The sequence below is a fragment of the Vitis riparia genome, chromosome 4 (genome assembly GCF_004353265.1).
Source record: "Vitis riparia cultivar Riparia Gloire de Montpellier isolate 1030 chromosome 4, EGFV_Vit.rip_1.0, whole genome shotgun sequence".
NCBI lineage: Eukaryota > Viridiplantae > Streptophyta > Magnoliopsida > Vitales > Vitaceae > Vitis > Vitis riparia.
In genome coordinates, this window is record NC_048434.1 from 18,035,381 (window position 1) to 18,051,999 (window position 16,619).

At 37.8% G+C, this 16,619-nt stretch overlaps 3 protein-coding genes across 6 annotated transcripts; 2 read left to right on the forward strand and 1 right to left on the reverse strand.

Annotated features, from left to right (window-relative positions):
- Positions 1-6,287: 6,287 nt before the first annotated feature.
- On the forward strand, positions 6,288-9,818 carry LOC117912538 (pentatricopeptide repeat-containing protein At5g66631). Of its 4 annotated transcripts, none has more exons than XM_034827147.1 (2): positions 6,288-6,349; positions 6,468-9,717. In XM_034827147.1, the coding sequence occupies exon 2, from the start codon at positions 7,212-7,214 to the stop codon at positions 9,189-9,191; it is 1,980 nt and encodes a 659-aa protein (XP_034683038.1). In that variant the 5' UTR covers positions 6,288-6,349; positions 6,468-7,211; the 3' UTR covers positions 9,192-9,717. The 4 variants fall into 4 exon arrangements, 3 of the variants coding, with proteins under 3 accessions (XP_034683038.1, XP_034683039.1, XP_034683040.1); XM_034827148.1 differs by having other exon boundaries at positions 6,310-6,349; positions 6,517-9,717; XR_004651022.1 differs by lacking the exon at positions 6,288-6,349 and adding an exon at positions 9,740-9,818 and having other exon boundaries at positions 6,449-9,595.
- A 289-nt stretch (positions 9,819-10,107) lies between these two features.
- On the forward strand, positions 10,108-12,609 carry LOC117912540 (serine/threonine receptor-like kinase NFP). The gene has a single exon (XM_034827154.1). The coding sequence runs from the start codon at positions 10,598-10,600 to the stop codon at positions 12,506-12,508; it is 1,911 nt and encodes a 636-aa protein (XP_034683045.1). The 5' UTR covers positions 10,108-10,597; the 3' UTR covers positions 12,509-12,609.
- Positions 12,610-13,985: 1,376 nt separating this feature from the next.
- Positions 13,986-16,595, reverse strand: LOC117912541 (lysM domain receptor-like kinase 4). The gene has a single exon (XM_034827155.1). It carries the CDS (start codon positions 16,215-16,217, stop codon positions 14,325-14,327), a length of 1,893 nt encoding a protein of 630 aa, XP_034683046.1. The 5' UTR covers positions 16,218-16,595; the 3' UTR covers positions 13,986-14,324.
- Positions 16,596-16,619: the final 24 nt, after the last annotated feature.

Below are 16,619 nucleotides of genomic sequence, written 5' to 3' on the forward strand. Positions count from 1 at the left end.
AGGATGACAATGAAGATGATGGTGAGAAAGCATAATGTGGCATTAGTGATGATGTTGATGACATTGAGTAGTGGCCACCAAGTTATGTATGTGAAACTAAGGTTTGGTTAATGTCGGTTTTGATGATAATAAAACAAGGTTTACAACTAATGAATATATTTCAAGTGTGATTAGACAAGACAATTTCTAAAGTGACAATCACAAAGACAAATTATGCCAAGGAGAAATTATGAAGAAGACCACCACCTCAATGAGAAGTGTTTTTCAAGACCCAAGCTTCATAAGATCTCTTTGTAAGGTTGTTGGTGCACTAGAATTTTCATGCATTACATTCTTTACTTATGCATCAAAATCATCCAAGAGTTATTTTGTTTTAAATATTTTAAAAATAGGATGATTTCATGTTTTCAATTAAAACCTTGTGTCAAATGTTTTTCAAACTTGTTTTAAAAGGTTTTAAATTGAAAAAGTTGGTTATTGAGCAAAAAATGGCTTAATCGGTTGAACCGGATGAGGAACTGGTTGACCGCTAGCTCAATCGGTCTAGGTTTGGGTCGACCCCCAACTCAACCGATCGAGGTCCGGGTCGACCCCTAGCTCAACCGGTCGAGGGTGCAAAAAACTTTCTCTTTCTTCCAAAACGGTTGTTCAACCGGTCAAGGCTGAACCTCAACTGATCGAGGTTTGGTCAAGGTCTAATGGTCACCTACCAAGTATTAATTGCTAATGGCTAGTCAACTGGTCGACCCCTAACTCAACCGGTCGAACCCCCAACGGCTAGTTTGGTTTTTTTCCTCTATAAAAAAACTCCAAATTTTCACTGTTTATGAGCTCAACCTTCCCAAACCTTTCTTGAATATATTTGAGCCTTGAAAGAGTGTTTTGAGTGCACCATTGTTCTAAACCTTGCATATCTTTAGTGTACCATTCAATCCTAATTTTCTTGTATCATTTAAGTTTAAAGTTTTTGTACTAGGATTTTGTGAGATCAATTATTTGTACATCTTTGAGATGAAGATTCTCTAGTATGAGGTATCACTTGAGAGGTTGTTCAAGAGTGGGGTATCTCTTGAGGATTGTAAAGGTTGCTTGGAGCCAAAAGTCCAAGAGAGTGGATTAGAACCATAATCCAATTGTATTGCTTGAAGGCTTGGTTTGGAAGCCTTGAATTAGTGGAACCTCAAGCTTGGGACTGGAGTTAGAGGAGAGTGGATGTAGGCTGGGTTGTGCCGAACCACTATAAAATCTTGTGTTTGTATTCTCTCTTCCTTACTCTTTTACTTTATATGCAATTGTCTTTATATTGTTTTATTATATACTTGCATATATTTGTCTCTTACATTCACATGGTATAAATTTGCAAAAAGAGACCATCACACTATTCATCATTCCTCTAGGGTGATTACCATAGGTTGTATTAGCCTAATTTTTTTAACAATTCTTGTAGGATCTCAGGCGTTACCAACTCTCTTAACATTAGCCTTATAGTGCATTCACCCAAGTGCCCATGGCGAACACAAGGAGAGTTGATGGACACGACCAACCCTCTGATTTGCCAACAATCTCCCCCCCAGCGACACCCTTGGGGTTCGAACCCGTGACCTCAGCTCTGATACCGCTTGTAGGACCTCATATGCTACTAACTCTCCTAAAAGCAATTGCTTATAGGAAAGGCGCATACCCTAGCCTTATAATGCATTCACCTAAGCGCCCACAGTGAACACAAGAGGAGTTAATGGACGCTGCCAACCCTCCGATCTGCCAACAATGTAGATGAGAGTGATGACTTGACAGAAATAGTGCAACAAATAGGTTTCATATTAATGATGAGCTTCAAGGTATAAATCCAATGATGGTGAAGCGAGGGGGGTTCAATGCAGTTTTGTCTTAGGAAGTGAAGAGGCTTGTCATTACATAAACATCGATATTAAAGGGAAGACATGCAATGTTGATTAAGGGAATAGCAGATTGAGGGAATGTTTGTTGTTTGGTAATGTGCATTTCTTTAAAGCCATATCGAGGGCTTTTATGATCCCAAAGGGCTTTGAAATAAAGAAGAAAAAGAATCAGGGAACTAGGGTGATTGCTAGGTGTGTAACCAAGGAATATCCTTGTAGAACTGATGGCTCTCTAACAATGATGGGGTGACTTACATGATCAAGATAATGTCAAATGCAAATAATTGTTGTAAAATTTCAATAATCAAATGTGAGAGGAAGAGGCTTCTATAAACCTCTGTTGTTTCTCATATGGGAAGCTTGGTCATAATAAAAAAGATATGTCTAATGCCTCCTAAAACAATAAGGAATGGTAAAAAAATCATTTCAAGCAATCAAGAAAGAGAATATAGCTAAGAAGGAGGATGCAAACAAGATAGACAAGATAAAGAACATGATATAGGAGTTAGAGCACCCATAAAGGCAAAAGACCATTTCAAAGAAGTGGAGCCACTAGTGGGAGAGGGAGATTTGCATTGTCAGAATTGGTCATCAATATTACATTAGTCATCAACAACAACAAGGACATTATTAGTAGTAGGGCATCAACAATAGGGAGAATAATAGAAAAGGTAGTTGAATAAGCATTAACATCAGAATAGGGAGGACTAAAGACATCCATAAACCTTTATCGTGACCTTTTTTCTTATAAATCGCAAAGGTAAATCCAATCAACATATGAGTTTGATTAATCAGGAATATACATGCAAATGTCTGCATTTAGATAACCCATAAATATAAGTACCACAAAAAAATTCTCCACATTGTCAAGCTTTCTAAAACTAGAGCTTGTAAAAAAAAAGGATTTTAAGCTAAGATGATACGTCTCACATAGAGCCACTAGTATAAAGAAAATAAAAAATTAAAAGAAATTCATCCATCAATCAGACATTAATGGAAGCAATCAAGTAGGAACTAATTAATATACATGAAACATCCATGCAATCATTTATATGAATTCATTCATTATCCTCAAGGGTCTCCAAAAAGCCCGCGGCCCGTGGCCCGGCCCAGCGGGCTAAAGCCCAACCCGAGCCCATTTATGGATGGGCCGGGCCATGGGCTCCAAGTTAGGCCCGGCCTAGCCTGGCAGGCTGGCCCGCCCGTAGGCCCATAGGCCCGCCACTTAAAAAAATATATATAAAAAAAAAATATTCAAGAAGTAGAAAATGCTACATTAATAAAAATATTCATTGCTAACTATTTTATTCATTGAATGTATACGTTACATTTGAAAATGTGGGAAAAGTTTACATCACTACAAAATAAATACATCCCAACTAGGTTCGCACCTACTTATTTGTCAATCATTTATATTTTTCAACCACAAAAATAAAAATAAAAATATGACATACATAATACATTTAGTAAAATATTTTAATCATTATCTCTTGGCGGTGATGGCGAACTATCGCAAATCCATGAAGATTTTGATGATTTTAGTTTTTCCATATCGACAAGGATATTTGATTCTATGCATATTTTCTTCTTAAATAGAATCAAATATCCTTTTATCTGCTATTGCCCAGTTTTTCACACATATATTTGCTTCAATAGAATCCGATGCTAAGCTGCATCGTTTATCACTAACTACTCTTTCACCTACACTAAAAGCAGCTTCTAATGCAACTGTACTCATAGGAACTGTTAGTACATCACGAGCAATGATAGAAAGCACAAGATATTTGTGTTGTTGTGATTTCCATCATATTAAAATATCAAAATCTTCATCATCTTCAAATGAAATTAAATCAATATTAAGATATCTATCTAAATCAGTTGTGTTGTTTGGAGAACTATTTGTTGTCTTCTTTCGACTTTTTAACATTTCTAGAGCTCCTTGATAAAAAGATGAAGAACTTGTAGATGTAGGTGGTAATTTAATAGAACTAATATCATCACCATATTTTTCTTTATAATAGTTATATAAATTATATAATAATGAATTTATTTCATTTTTAATTTCTTCAATTTTTATTTGGTCATTAAAATAAATAATTGTTAACCATTCATCCAAAGCTTCAAATTTCAATCTAGGGTCCACAATTAAACCAAGATAAAAAATTAAAGGTATTTCTCCCTAATATTTTCTAAATTTTTCTATCATTGCAAATATTGCATCATTAAATATATCCAAATTTAAATATTTTTGAAGTACAATAAAAATATTAGTTATTTGCATGACAACTCGGTTTGAAGATGGATAATATACACCACAAAATTTTTTTGCTGAAGTATCAAATACTTCAAAAAGATCTCTTAAAAGATCTGCAATATGTCAATCATAATCATTTAATACATCAATATCTGCTTCACAATCATTGTTAATTAATTGTATTTCATATAGTTCTACTACTTTTCTATATTTTGTAATAGTTTGTAAAAGTTTATAAGTGGAATTCCATCTAGTGGGCATATCCAAATTTATATTTCTTTTTTTCATATTTAACATTTTGCAACAATAAAAAAATAATTCATGTTTTGCTTGAGAACTATTAAGACCCGCAGCAATGCCTCTAATTTTTTATAATGTATCATCAACATGTTTTAATCCATCTTTTACAATTAAATTTAAAATATGTGCACAACAACGCACATGAAATATTTTACATTGATCTTCTTTTATTTGCCAATATCGTTTTAATCTAGATACTACTGCATCATTATTAGAAGCATTATCTAATGTTATTGTAAATATTTTATCACGAATGCCAAAATCTATAATTTCATCATTTATTAAAGATGCTATATTTTTACCATTATGTGGAGCATTTATTATTTTAAATGAAATAATTCTTTTATTTAATTTCCATTCATTATCAATATAATGAGCAGTTATACATAAAAAACCACTATGAGTTAAAGATGTCCAAATATCAGATGTTAAACAAATTCTTCCTTCAAAATTTGCAAAAAAAAAAATTTTAATTTTCTTTTTGTGTTTCAAATTTTTTTATAAGAATTCTTTTAACTGTATTTCCAGAGCAACCTTGAAATTGAGGATTAACAGCTCGTTGCATTGTTTCCATAAAATCATGAGTTTCCATGAAATTGAAAGGTTGTTCTGCTCTTATTATATAACCAACCAATCATTTCTTCATGACAATAAGATTCATCATAAGAAAATGTTTTTAAATTTCCACTTTCATCTTTACCTAATTGCATATAATTTCTAATATCTACATTATTTTTAGTTTTACAATTTTCATGATGCCTTTTTAAATGACTTGTACCTGCATTTGAGCCACCACTAAGAAGTTTGTTACAAATTTTACATTTTGTTTTTATTTCTTTTTTATTATTTTCTAAATTTATTTCTATTCTATAAAAAAAATTCCATATATTTGAAGTAAATTTTTTGCTATCACATGCATTAGATGAAGAACAAGAACCACTTGCCATAATTATAATTATTAATAAAATATTATGCTAAAAATAATAAATGTAAAATTAAAATGTAACTAATAAATAAAAGTAAAGGTGAATTATGTTACTAAATTGGAGAACCGAAGCAGAAATTCCTTCGAATTTGAACTCTTTGAACCACCAATGCTTGTTTTTCACCACCAATAATATTGAATAATTTGAGACAAAATGCAATAATCGGAAATATTGTGGAATGGGAGAGAGCTTAAGAGTTGAGAGAATAGAAAAAAATTGAGGGTATTTAATATTTATAGGGATTTAAATATTAGGATTTAATTTTTTTTTTTTTTAATCAAAACCGTTCAACGGTCATAATATTGAATTGAGTGGCAGACATGTTCAACGGTCATGTTTTTTTTCAAAAATCATACAACATTTCTAATATATATATAACTAATGCAAAATAATTACACAAAAGAGGGTTAACTCAGTTGGTGACTAGCTCCCTTATGGATCCATAAGGGAAGGGGATTTCAAAATTGAAAACTATTTAATTTTTACCCAAGCCTGTCTGGGCAGCCGGCCCGCCAAGCCCGCCCAGCTTGAGGGCCTATAGGCTAGGCCACGGGGCCTTAGATATACCAAGGGTCTGGCCCGGCTCGTTGACCAGTCAACGGGCTCAGTGGCCCGCCCCGGACTGGGCCATGGGCCTTACTCCTCCGGGCCGGTCGGCCCGGCCCGGCCCGTTGGAGACCCTTGATTATCCTTATTCAATCATACATAACAATTATTAGTAACAACATCATATTGGCAAACATAAAAAATAATGCAAATATTTCAAGGCCGTGGGATTAGTCTAGGTGCATGTAAGATATCCAGGGTTATAAAAAAAAATAATGCAAATATGTTTTCTAGATCTCCCCTTTCTTCTTTAGGTTGATATTCTCTTTCAACTTAAGAGAAGAATTGTCATCCTCCATTATCTGGTACAATTTTAATTTTTTCATGATTTTATTTTATTATTTATTTATTTTTTCATTTTTGACCTTATTCTAGTTCTACTTCTACCCCATCATGGTCTTATTTTACACATTTCCATGTCAGATTAAACTTAATAAGCGGTAGGCTTTTTCTCTTTCCCGCGGTGTTGCAGAAATATAGAGGGAAAGGGGTGAGAAGGGAAGTTAAGCGGTGAGCGAGATGCAGAGGGAAGCCACCGAAGCGCTGAAGAAAGGCCAACCCCATCGAAAAACCCTTCTCTCTTAGTCTTTGTAGTTGGAGAAAACTCAGAACACTCATCTGACAAAACTACGTTCCGTGGTATTAACTCTCTTTCGGTGCACACCAGGTGCTTGATGTTTTAATTTTTGTGGGAAGGCTAGAATTTGATGAGATCCAACATATTCTATACGTCCCAGATGAGAATAACCACATTTTGGACGTCCATACGCCCATAGGATTGTGGAATTGGTTCTAACCAGTTCTGCACAACCCAGTGCAGCCTGGATTCTTCCATTAAGAGATCTCAATTACAGTTTTCTCTGTTTATTTAATCCCTTTTGTAAAACTAGTCGCGGTTTGGCTACGTACTTTACTCACCAATAACTCTAAGTCAGTGGGGTTTTTCTACAATTTGCACATTATGCATTAACATTCATCATAATCTCCAATTATGTCTTCTTCATAGTTTCCATTGCAAATTTAGCGTGTTATGCATCATTCTCTATTACATAGTGGTGGTTAACTTGAGAAGCATCAAACTTTTGCTCAACTGATTTGTTATGTTTCTGAACTAACTTACAATATAATTTATAGAGTGATCACTATTATGGTCTTCAAGAAGTCTCAATGTACGTCAAGCAGCTCTTCCGAAAATTATGTCTATTTAACAATCCTCAGCAAACTCGATACTTTACCCATAGCCCTTTCTCTGGTAAAATCTCTCTTTACCTCCATCGAGCCAGACTCATTGATTCAATTCGACTCATTCTCCGCTCCAATGGTCCAAGATCGCTCATCCCTCTCTTAAATGATCCCACTGTTGACTCTTTTGTGGTTGCTAATGCCCTTCAGTCTGCTCCCTCACCAGACTCTGCCCTTTCCCTGCTTGAAATCCTAAAAACAATTCCACATTTCTGTCACACCCAAGCCACCATACGTGCACTGGCCAAAATCCTTGCCAAGTCCCAACGAAGTGCTGAACTCAAAAGCTTGGTTGATGACATCAACGCTGGCAAATTTTGGAATGTTCGTATCAGCTTTATGGAGCTCATGAAGTGGCATGCTGCAGCTGGAGACCTGGAGTCAGTTCTCCATGCATGGAACAGATATAGAGTTTCAGGCAAGCAGGTGTCTATAGAGGCTTACAACATTGTCATGTGCCTTTATGTACAGATGGGTAAGGGCTCTGAGGCTATGCAGATTTTCCATAAGATTATTTCTGAAGGGGCAATTCCTAATTCTAGGACATACACAGTTGTGCTTGAGCACCTTGCCAACTCGGGAAAATTAGATTCAGCAATTAAAGTTTTTAATATATTGCCATTGATGAGGATCAGACGCACTTTAAGGCAGTATTCAATTTTGGTAGAAGAATTCACCAGTATCAATCGGTTTGATGTGGTTAAGGCCTTACTTGATGAGATGCAGATTGATGGAATATTGCCTGGTAGAGCAATGCAACTGTCATTGCAACGTATGCAGGAGGCAGGTTTCGTCCACGAGACAGATGAATTTCTTAGGGGAATGTTACCAGATGAGAGAATCAAGAATGTAGGCTTTTCTGTGGATAGTAGTGATGACGATGACGATGAGAATAATCATTCTAGTGATGATGCTGGTGTGGATGGGGTTCAGTTGAAACCATGGTTGGACCCTAGAGCTTTGGCCAATGCCTTAAATAATTGGGACCCTAATGAGGTATTAGCCCTGGAGGAAGCAAAATTCATCTGGACAACTCGGTTGGTTTGCAAGATCCTTAGGAATTTCAATTCCCCTGAGACAGCTTGGAAATTCTTCTGTTGGGTTGCTTATCAGCCAGGAGGATTCAATCATAACATTTACACTGTGCAAAGAATGATGACCCTTTTAGCACGCCATGGACATGTTGAATTGGTTGAAAAGCTCCTGCTCAAAATAAGAAGGGAGGAAATTAGATTGCCAGTCAGCACCATCAGATTGATCATAGACTTTTATGGAATTTCAAGGAATGCCGATGCTGCTCTAAAGGTCTTCCATGATGCTGAATCACTGTGCGGTCCCATGTCAAAATTATATTTGATGCTGTTGTATTCATCTCTTTTACGAACATTGACCAAATGTGGGAGGAGTGCTGATGCCTTGGATGTACTTGAGCAGATGTTTTTGGGTGGGATTTGCCCGGATGTCCCAACATTTTCTGGGTTGATGTACCATTTTGCCCTTGAAGGCGATTTTAAAACAGTGCAAAAACTCTTTATGATGGTTAGGCAGAGTGGTGTAGAGCCAGATGCCTACATGTTTAAGGTTCTGATCCATGGATATTGTAAGTGTGAGAGATCTGCTCTTGCATTGAGGGTTTTTGAAGACATGAGGAGCTTGAATTTGATGCCCGATGCTGCCACCAAAAATTTGCTTGTGAAGAGTCTTTGGAAGGAAGGCAGGCGGAGGGAGGCTGCTTCTGTGGAGGAGAGATGTGAAGAGATAAATTACGGCCTTCCATTTGCATTACGTGGTCATATGTGGACAATGAGCTCAGCAGACCTCAAAAGAGTGTATGATATTTATTCCAATAGCTTTGCTGCAGCCAAAGGGCCAAATTTACAAATGGAGTTGGGAAGTAAGCACTGATCTACCTTAACGTTGAACATACTGCAACTTCATGAGTCCCAAAAATTTTTACCCTCTTTGAAAGTTTAATTTTTTATTGCTCTGTTGTCTTGGCATTTTTCGTAGTGTTGGCTGGTAATGGATTTAAGTCTGTTATCTTTTGGTGAGGAGCAGATTATTTTTCACTATACAAGAGGTTTACATTCATAGATGAGTTTCTGGTTGCAGAAGTCAATACACTGAAGTGAACTGCTATACATAGTTCTGGTTTTTTATATTTGCATGTTAATGACGGAATTATGAGAGGAACTGAAAAGCAAAGATCCTCAAGTTAACTTATCCATCATTTTCAGAGAAGCTTCAAATCGGTTTTAGGCTTTACTGTCTAGGACATCACTCTGCTGTGTGTCTGTGTTTTAAGGAAGGTATTTATCTAGCTGATTTTCAGCCTAAGGGTATGTTGATGAACTCCTTGTGGCTTTTCTTTCTTTTTCCTCTTCTTTTTGTACAAGGCTACAAGCATAATGTTATTGTTGTAGGTTTTTTACTTTTTCCTTCTTCAAATACAGTCAGTTTCTTGCATTGGAAATGCAGTGTGAGCTCCTGCTTCTCTACTATATAATTTCCTCAGAATTCTGTGGACTTGGCGAAATCCTCTACCCCCGTCTGAGTGGATACCTTATGGTAGTGAGCCATATATGCCATCATCTGATTGGGTGTGGTTCTTCTCCTTTTCGAACCTCTCCATCTAACAGTTTATCATGGTCATTTAATAAAATGTTGGTGTTTGTCAACATAAAGCTATTAACTCAAGTGTAATCCCATCTTTCCAACATATAAACCTATATCATTTGATGCCAATATATGAGAGCAATGAGATTCTCTTGCTCCATGAATGCATATACCTTTGTGTAACCGTCAAATTAGTAGGTCCTGGCTCAGTTGGCTTGTTGTCTTTGTACATGATAGAATTAGAGATGGGACAACTTCTTGCCGTCCTAACTTGGGTTTGTATATTAAACCAATCTGATGCTTATCAATGACTTACTGACTAAGACAACAGGAATTAATAAAAATGTGAAAGCTAGACAACAGGAATTATTCTTGTCGGCTTATGTAAGGCATTACATGTAACCACATGAGTATAAACTTCAAACACGAGATATCATATGATATGATGTCTACAGTAGGGAGATGCAAACTAGGAGAATCATTCAAATCAAAGCTTGAGATGGTGACCTCTGGATTTTACTAAATACAAGGATTTATTTTATTGAGATTGAAAGCTACAACCTTACAATGCTCCTCAGCCTTTTTATCAGAAGTGTACTCCTGGCTATCTTTCATATATTGTTGGGCTTTGTGGAGCCTAGTTTTATTTGATCCGGTTTGACGATCCGACCCGAATAATATTACGCGGTTTTTTAATGGGAGATTGGCATCAAAGCTTTCGCTGGCATAACATATATGCTATAGTTGCTTCAGAGGCTTATTATCCGGAGCTTATAGCAATGACTGTCTCTCTCCTCTCCTTTGTCTTGCTTCTCTTCATTTCTTCAACCAACCATATCACAGCTCAATCACCAGCCACCCCAGTTACAAACTTCTCGTGCACCACAGACTCACCTGCCTCATGCCAAACATATGTCATCTACCGTGCTCAGGCACCTGGATTTTTGGACGTGGGAAATATATCTGATCTGTTTGGGATCAGTCGCTTATCAATTGCAGAAGCAAGCAATCTGGCTTCTGAGGAAGCTCGGTTGAGTCCAGACCAGCTTTTACTGGTACCTATCTTGTGTAGCTGCACTGGAAACCATTATTTTGCAAACATTACTTATAAGATCAGGACAGATGATAGCTTCTACTTCGTTTCAGTCACTGTGTTTGAAAATCTCACCAATTATAATGCAGTGGAAGCTTTGAACCCTGGTCTGGAACCGACCACCTTGCAGGTTGGTGTTGAAGTAGTCTTCCCTTTGTTCTGTAAGTGTCCATCGAAGTCACATTCGGATAAAGGCATCAACTATCTTATTACTTATGTGTGGCAACCTGGTGATGATGTATTGCTTGTGGGTACTAACTTGAAAGCATCCCCAGTTGATATCATAGATGAAAATAACAATCTGAACTTTAGTGCTTCGGTGGACCAGCCAGTGTTGATCCCTGTTTCACAACCTCCACTTCTCACTCAGCCTGAAAGAAGGGCATCCAAAGGCAGGTGGATCCTTGCTTTGGTTTTGAGCACAGGAGCTCTTTTAATTTTCCTTTTGGTGAGCCTGCTGGTCTACACTGGTTTGATCAGGAAAAAGAGGACTCTGGATCATTCAAAGTCCTCTTTGGAGACCACTGATCTCATTAAAGTGAAGAAAGCTCCAGAGGATGAAAAATTTGAGCTTAAGATCATACAGGATAAGCTACTTCCTGGGGTTTCAGGCTACCTTGGCAAGCCAATCATGTACGAGACTAAAGTCATTATGGAGGCAACAATGAACCTCAATGAACACTACAGGATCGGAGGATCAGTATACAGGGCCACAATCAATGGTCAGGTTGTTGCTGTAAAGAAAACCAAAGAAGATATCACAGAGGAATTAAGGATACTGCAGAAAGTAAATCATGGGAATCTGGTCAAATTGATGGGCGTCTCATCCGATGCTGATGGGAATCGCTTCTTGGTTTATGAATTTGCTGAAAATGGTTCACTGGATAAGTGGTTGCACCCAAAGCCTTCTTCCCCTTCAAGCTCTGTAGCTTTCCTCACATGGAGCCAGAGGATACAGGTAGCCCTAGATGTGGCCAATGGCCTGCAATATATGCATGAGCATACTCAACCAAGCGTTGTTCACAGGGATATCAGAGCAAATAATATACTTCTAGACTCCAGGTTTAAGGCCAAGATCGCAAACTTCTCTATGGCTACACCTGCTATGAACTCTATGATGCCAAAAGTTGACGTTTTTGCTTTTGGGGTTGTTCTATTGGAGTTGCTTTCAGGGAAGAAAGCCATGCAAATGAGAGCCAATGGTGAGATTGTTATGCTGTGGAAGGATATAAGGGAGATCTTAGAAGTCGAAGACAAGAGAGAAGACAGGATAAGGAGGTGGATGGATCCAACATTGGAGAACTTTTATCCCTTTGATGGTGCTCTCAACTTGGCAGGGTTGGCAAGGTCATGCACACAGGAGAAGTCTTCAGCAAGGCCAAGCATGGCAGAAATCGCCTTTAATCTCTCTGTCCTCAGTCAGACATCTTCTGAAACCTTGGAAAGGTCCTGGACTCAGGGGTTTGAACCAGAAGAAACAATACAAATAATCAATCCGGTCATAGCTCGTTGATTTGGCTAATGAATGATGGGTTATATATGTCCAAATAGATTGATTTCCTTGTATCTTATATTTCCTGAGTAGTGAAATCCATGTATATTTTGTTCTGCAAACCAAGGTAACAGAAACCACAGACTGAATTATATGTATACACATTTGCAGGAAATTATTGCATTTGAAATACACATTATTGCAAGTTGAAACTACTTGCTATAGCTTTCGCTTTTAATCATCTTTGCAGACGAGGTGCATATTGAATTGATTCGTCAACATACTGTTGAAATTATCTCAACCATGCCTGATTTGCTGGTCAGCTCCAATGCTATACAGGACCCACTAAATTTATGTAGGCACAGTGATTGTTGGATTGGTGCTTTCCTAGATAACTGAGCTCTGTTTCTGTATTTCCTCCATCCATGCTTGAGATTTCTGAAGGAGTACTTATTTGTCTTGATTGAAAATAGCTGCTTGTCTAATAACCAAGTCCAAAAGCACCACAAAAGCATAATTATCAAACTCAGATGTATCCTTTTGTTCCCAGAGACAACTTGTAGTTAGCTCCCCTGATATGGAAAATTAAATCTCGCAACTTGTAGTTAGCCCTTAAATCTCTATCTACTGCTACTGTCCTTGTGCATTAGTGCAGGAATGAAGTTATGAAGATAGTGAAGACCATTAACAACATCCAAAGCAAAATGAATCCTGTAATTCCAATTCTCAACCTAAGAGACATTTTGTGGTGCCAATCCTGAAAGAACCTTTTTCATATATTCATGAGCAAGGTAGATCAGACTGAAGTGGTTGACCTTTTTAAGTATATTCACCTCCTCACTTACATCTTTACTCCAACCATTTTAATGGATACTTCCTCCCCACCAAGATCCCCCAGATGGAGAGAACAAATTACCCTGCTCTTGGGTTAATTTTCAATACACCTTTAGTCCTTTGAATTTATAAATTTCAAAATCAGATTGGCACCAGGAGATTAGTGAAGATTTTTTTTTCTCTTTCTCTCAGAACTCTTTTTTGTCCTTTTTTTTATTTTATTCTCTCTCTCCTAACAACCATAATAATTTCTCTTGTTCTTCTTCATACTCAATATCTCTTCTAATCTCAATGTGAAGTCCTTCCTTCGACCTTATATTTCTTTGGTTTGGGGTAAATGGAGGACTAATAACTGGTGAATAGACAAGCATGGTTGGTGAGCTTGAATTTCAGTTTCCAGTGGAAATAGGATAGTTGTACAAGGACAGAGACTTGGATTTCTCCAGCGATTTCTCCGGACACACCCTCTAAATGCTTGTTGTACTTGTACAAACATATCTAAGTTGTACTCTACTTGGAAAGATGCAATGTGTGCAAGCCTGATAATACTAATCTGAGCAGAAACAGTTTACAGGACGGTCACTCTTTTCCTAATGCGTATCCATTTATATACATACTTATTCTGAAACATAGGAATATCTGGAGTAGCTTCTCTACACAGATCTTTAATAGCAAACTCTTTAAAGGGGTAGACCATCTTTTACCAATAAACCTAGAGAACAATTGTCATACTAGACAATCCATAGCACTTTAAGACGACAGGCCTTCACGATTCTAGACTCCCAAATATATGTGAGAAACTAGCAAAAACAAGGAAGAGAGAGAGAGATTGAATTGCATCTGAATTGAATTATGCATCATACCATGGAAAATTGAAAGAAATACACGAAATATTACAAAATTAAGACTTTGAAATCAAACCGACCCTACCATACTGTAAATGCCATCAAAAGCTTTCACTATAATTTTGTTATCCTGCACCATTATTAGACGATTCCCAGGCTTATGAAGAGGCCAAGATTCTTGATAGGGATTGCACTATCTCATCCATGTCTGGGCGACCTGCTGGAGCTTTCGTTAAGCAGCTATCTATCAATCTGATCATAAAAATGGCAAGTTCTGGAGGATAATTCCCATCTAAAGACGGATCTATGAAGTCCCCCAACTTCTCCTTTCCGTCATCCTCATGAAGCACAGCAGCCAAGACCTCTGATAAGTGTATGCTTTTCCCTCCATATAGAGCGGCAACTTCTTTCCCAGTAAATATCTCCAGCATGAGAACCCCAAACGCATAGACATCGAGCTTTGTGGAGATCAAACCATTCTCCAGATACTCTGGAGCCATGTAACCCTTTGTCCCAACGATGTGCCTCGTCAAGGCAAACTGACCTTCCTGCCCCTCTGCTGACCTTGCCTGATCAAAGTTAGCAATCTTAGCCCTGAAATCCCCATCGAGAAGCACATTATTACTTTTCATATCCTTGTGGATATAAGAAGGGCTGACATGGATATGGAGATAGTTAAGCCCTGTGGCCACATCCAAAGCAATCTGAATTCTCTGCGTCCAAACCAAGAATCTCCTATCATTGTTGTTGTAATAGATCCAATCACTCAAGGATCCATTAACAGCATACTCATGAACTAGATACCAATGCCCATCATTAAAACAAATGCCAGAGAGGCGGATAACATTAAAATGGTTGATCTTGCTTAGTAAAGCTATTTCGTTTGACACATTTCCATCCATTTTCTTAATGGCAGCCAAATCCCCCTTAATTGTGCCACGATAAACAGATCCCTTAATCAGACAACTTGGGCTGAAATTGTCAGTTGCAGATTGTAGTTCCTCAAATTTGTAAACTTTGACGGATTGTGCCATGCTGGATATACTCTCGAAGAACTCATGTTCTTCCACCTTGAGGGGTTTTTCAAGTGGTTTAAAGCTCTCTGAGACAGCAATTTGATCATTTTTCTTCTTGGTTTTTCTGAAGAATTTTACGAAAATGACATAGCCAAAGAACAAAAGAAGAACAACTCCTGCAGCAACTCCAACAATAACATACACCCATGTCTTCTTTGAACTTCCACTGGGGGAAGATACAGCAGATGGAGGTGGAGGTGGTGGTGGCGGTGGTGGTGGTGGCACTATGGTTTGGGAGCTTGAAGGTGGATTTTGCAGAGGAATTAGAAGGGTAGTAAAAGGATTAATGGTGTCTTGCTCAGAAAGCTCATTAGCTTCAAGAGTCCTTCCAGTATCGACACCAAACCTCCCACTTATAGCTGAAACAGTATCACCATAAGCGACCAGGTAACTCATTAGATACTTGACACCCGCATCGCTTTGGGCCTTTGTTGGACAAGCACACCTGAGAGGAACAGTAATTGAAGTACCAGGATTTAGATTTGTTGCACTTACAGAAGGGTTTTGGTTTAGGAGAGCCTGACAGGTTGAGAGGCCTTGGAAAGTGTTGTTTGCAATCCATAAGGGATAGTCTCCATTTTGAACAACATAAGATGTGTTTGTCTGAGAGTAGTTACCTGAACAAGAGCAGTTGACAGGAACAATCACCTCCTTGTTTGTGTCAAAAGTAGCAGTCTCAGTTACTGAATTGATTTGAGCGAGCTGAGATGGGTCAGAAGCCAAGAGATCAGAGATGGAAGAAACATTGTTATATGGGGATTCTGATCTGAAGATGAGGTAAGTTTGGCAGGTGGTGTTTACACCATTACAGGTGTAACCAAGAACAGTAGTATAATTATTATTGTAACAGTCTGCTGTGCCCAGGCCGAGGTAAGACTGCTGAGCAAGAATCAAGGAAAAGCAACAAATCAGGGAGAGAGTGAAGACGGAGAAGAAAGATGGAGAGGCCATTTTGGTTGAATTGGAAGATCTCATGGGGATGAATCGGTTATAAACTATGCTCTCTGTCTCTGTCAAACAGGTTGGCTTAACTTTTGGGTGTTGTGCTTTGAACTGACTTTTCTAATAACTTTTCTAATAACGTGTCAATGTATCTCTGTGACGAAATTTCTTGGAATAGAGAAGATTGGTCGATAATTCGCTGGTCATCTTCCGTATATGGTTTGGCTTGGTTTACCATTTCAGCTTGTCTCAGGGTTGAACTTCAGAAGGTAGCGAGGTTGTGGGCGCTCGCTGCCTGCCACCATATGAACTCTGAGAAGAGCATAGAAACATTCTGCCTTTATATGTAGTTAGCAACCATTATGTCGGTTTTAAATGGTAAAATAGCTATTGAAAAGACTTGGATGCAAGAGGTCCTTGCCAGGTAATACTGCC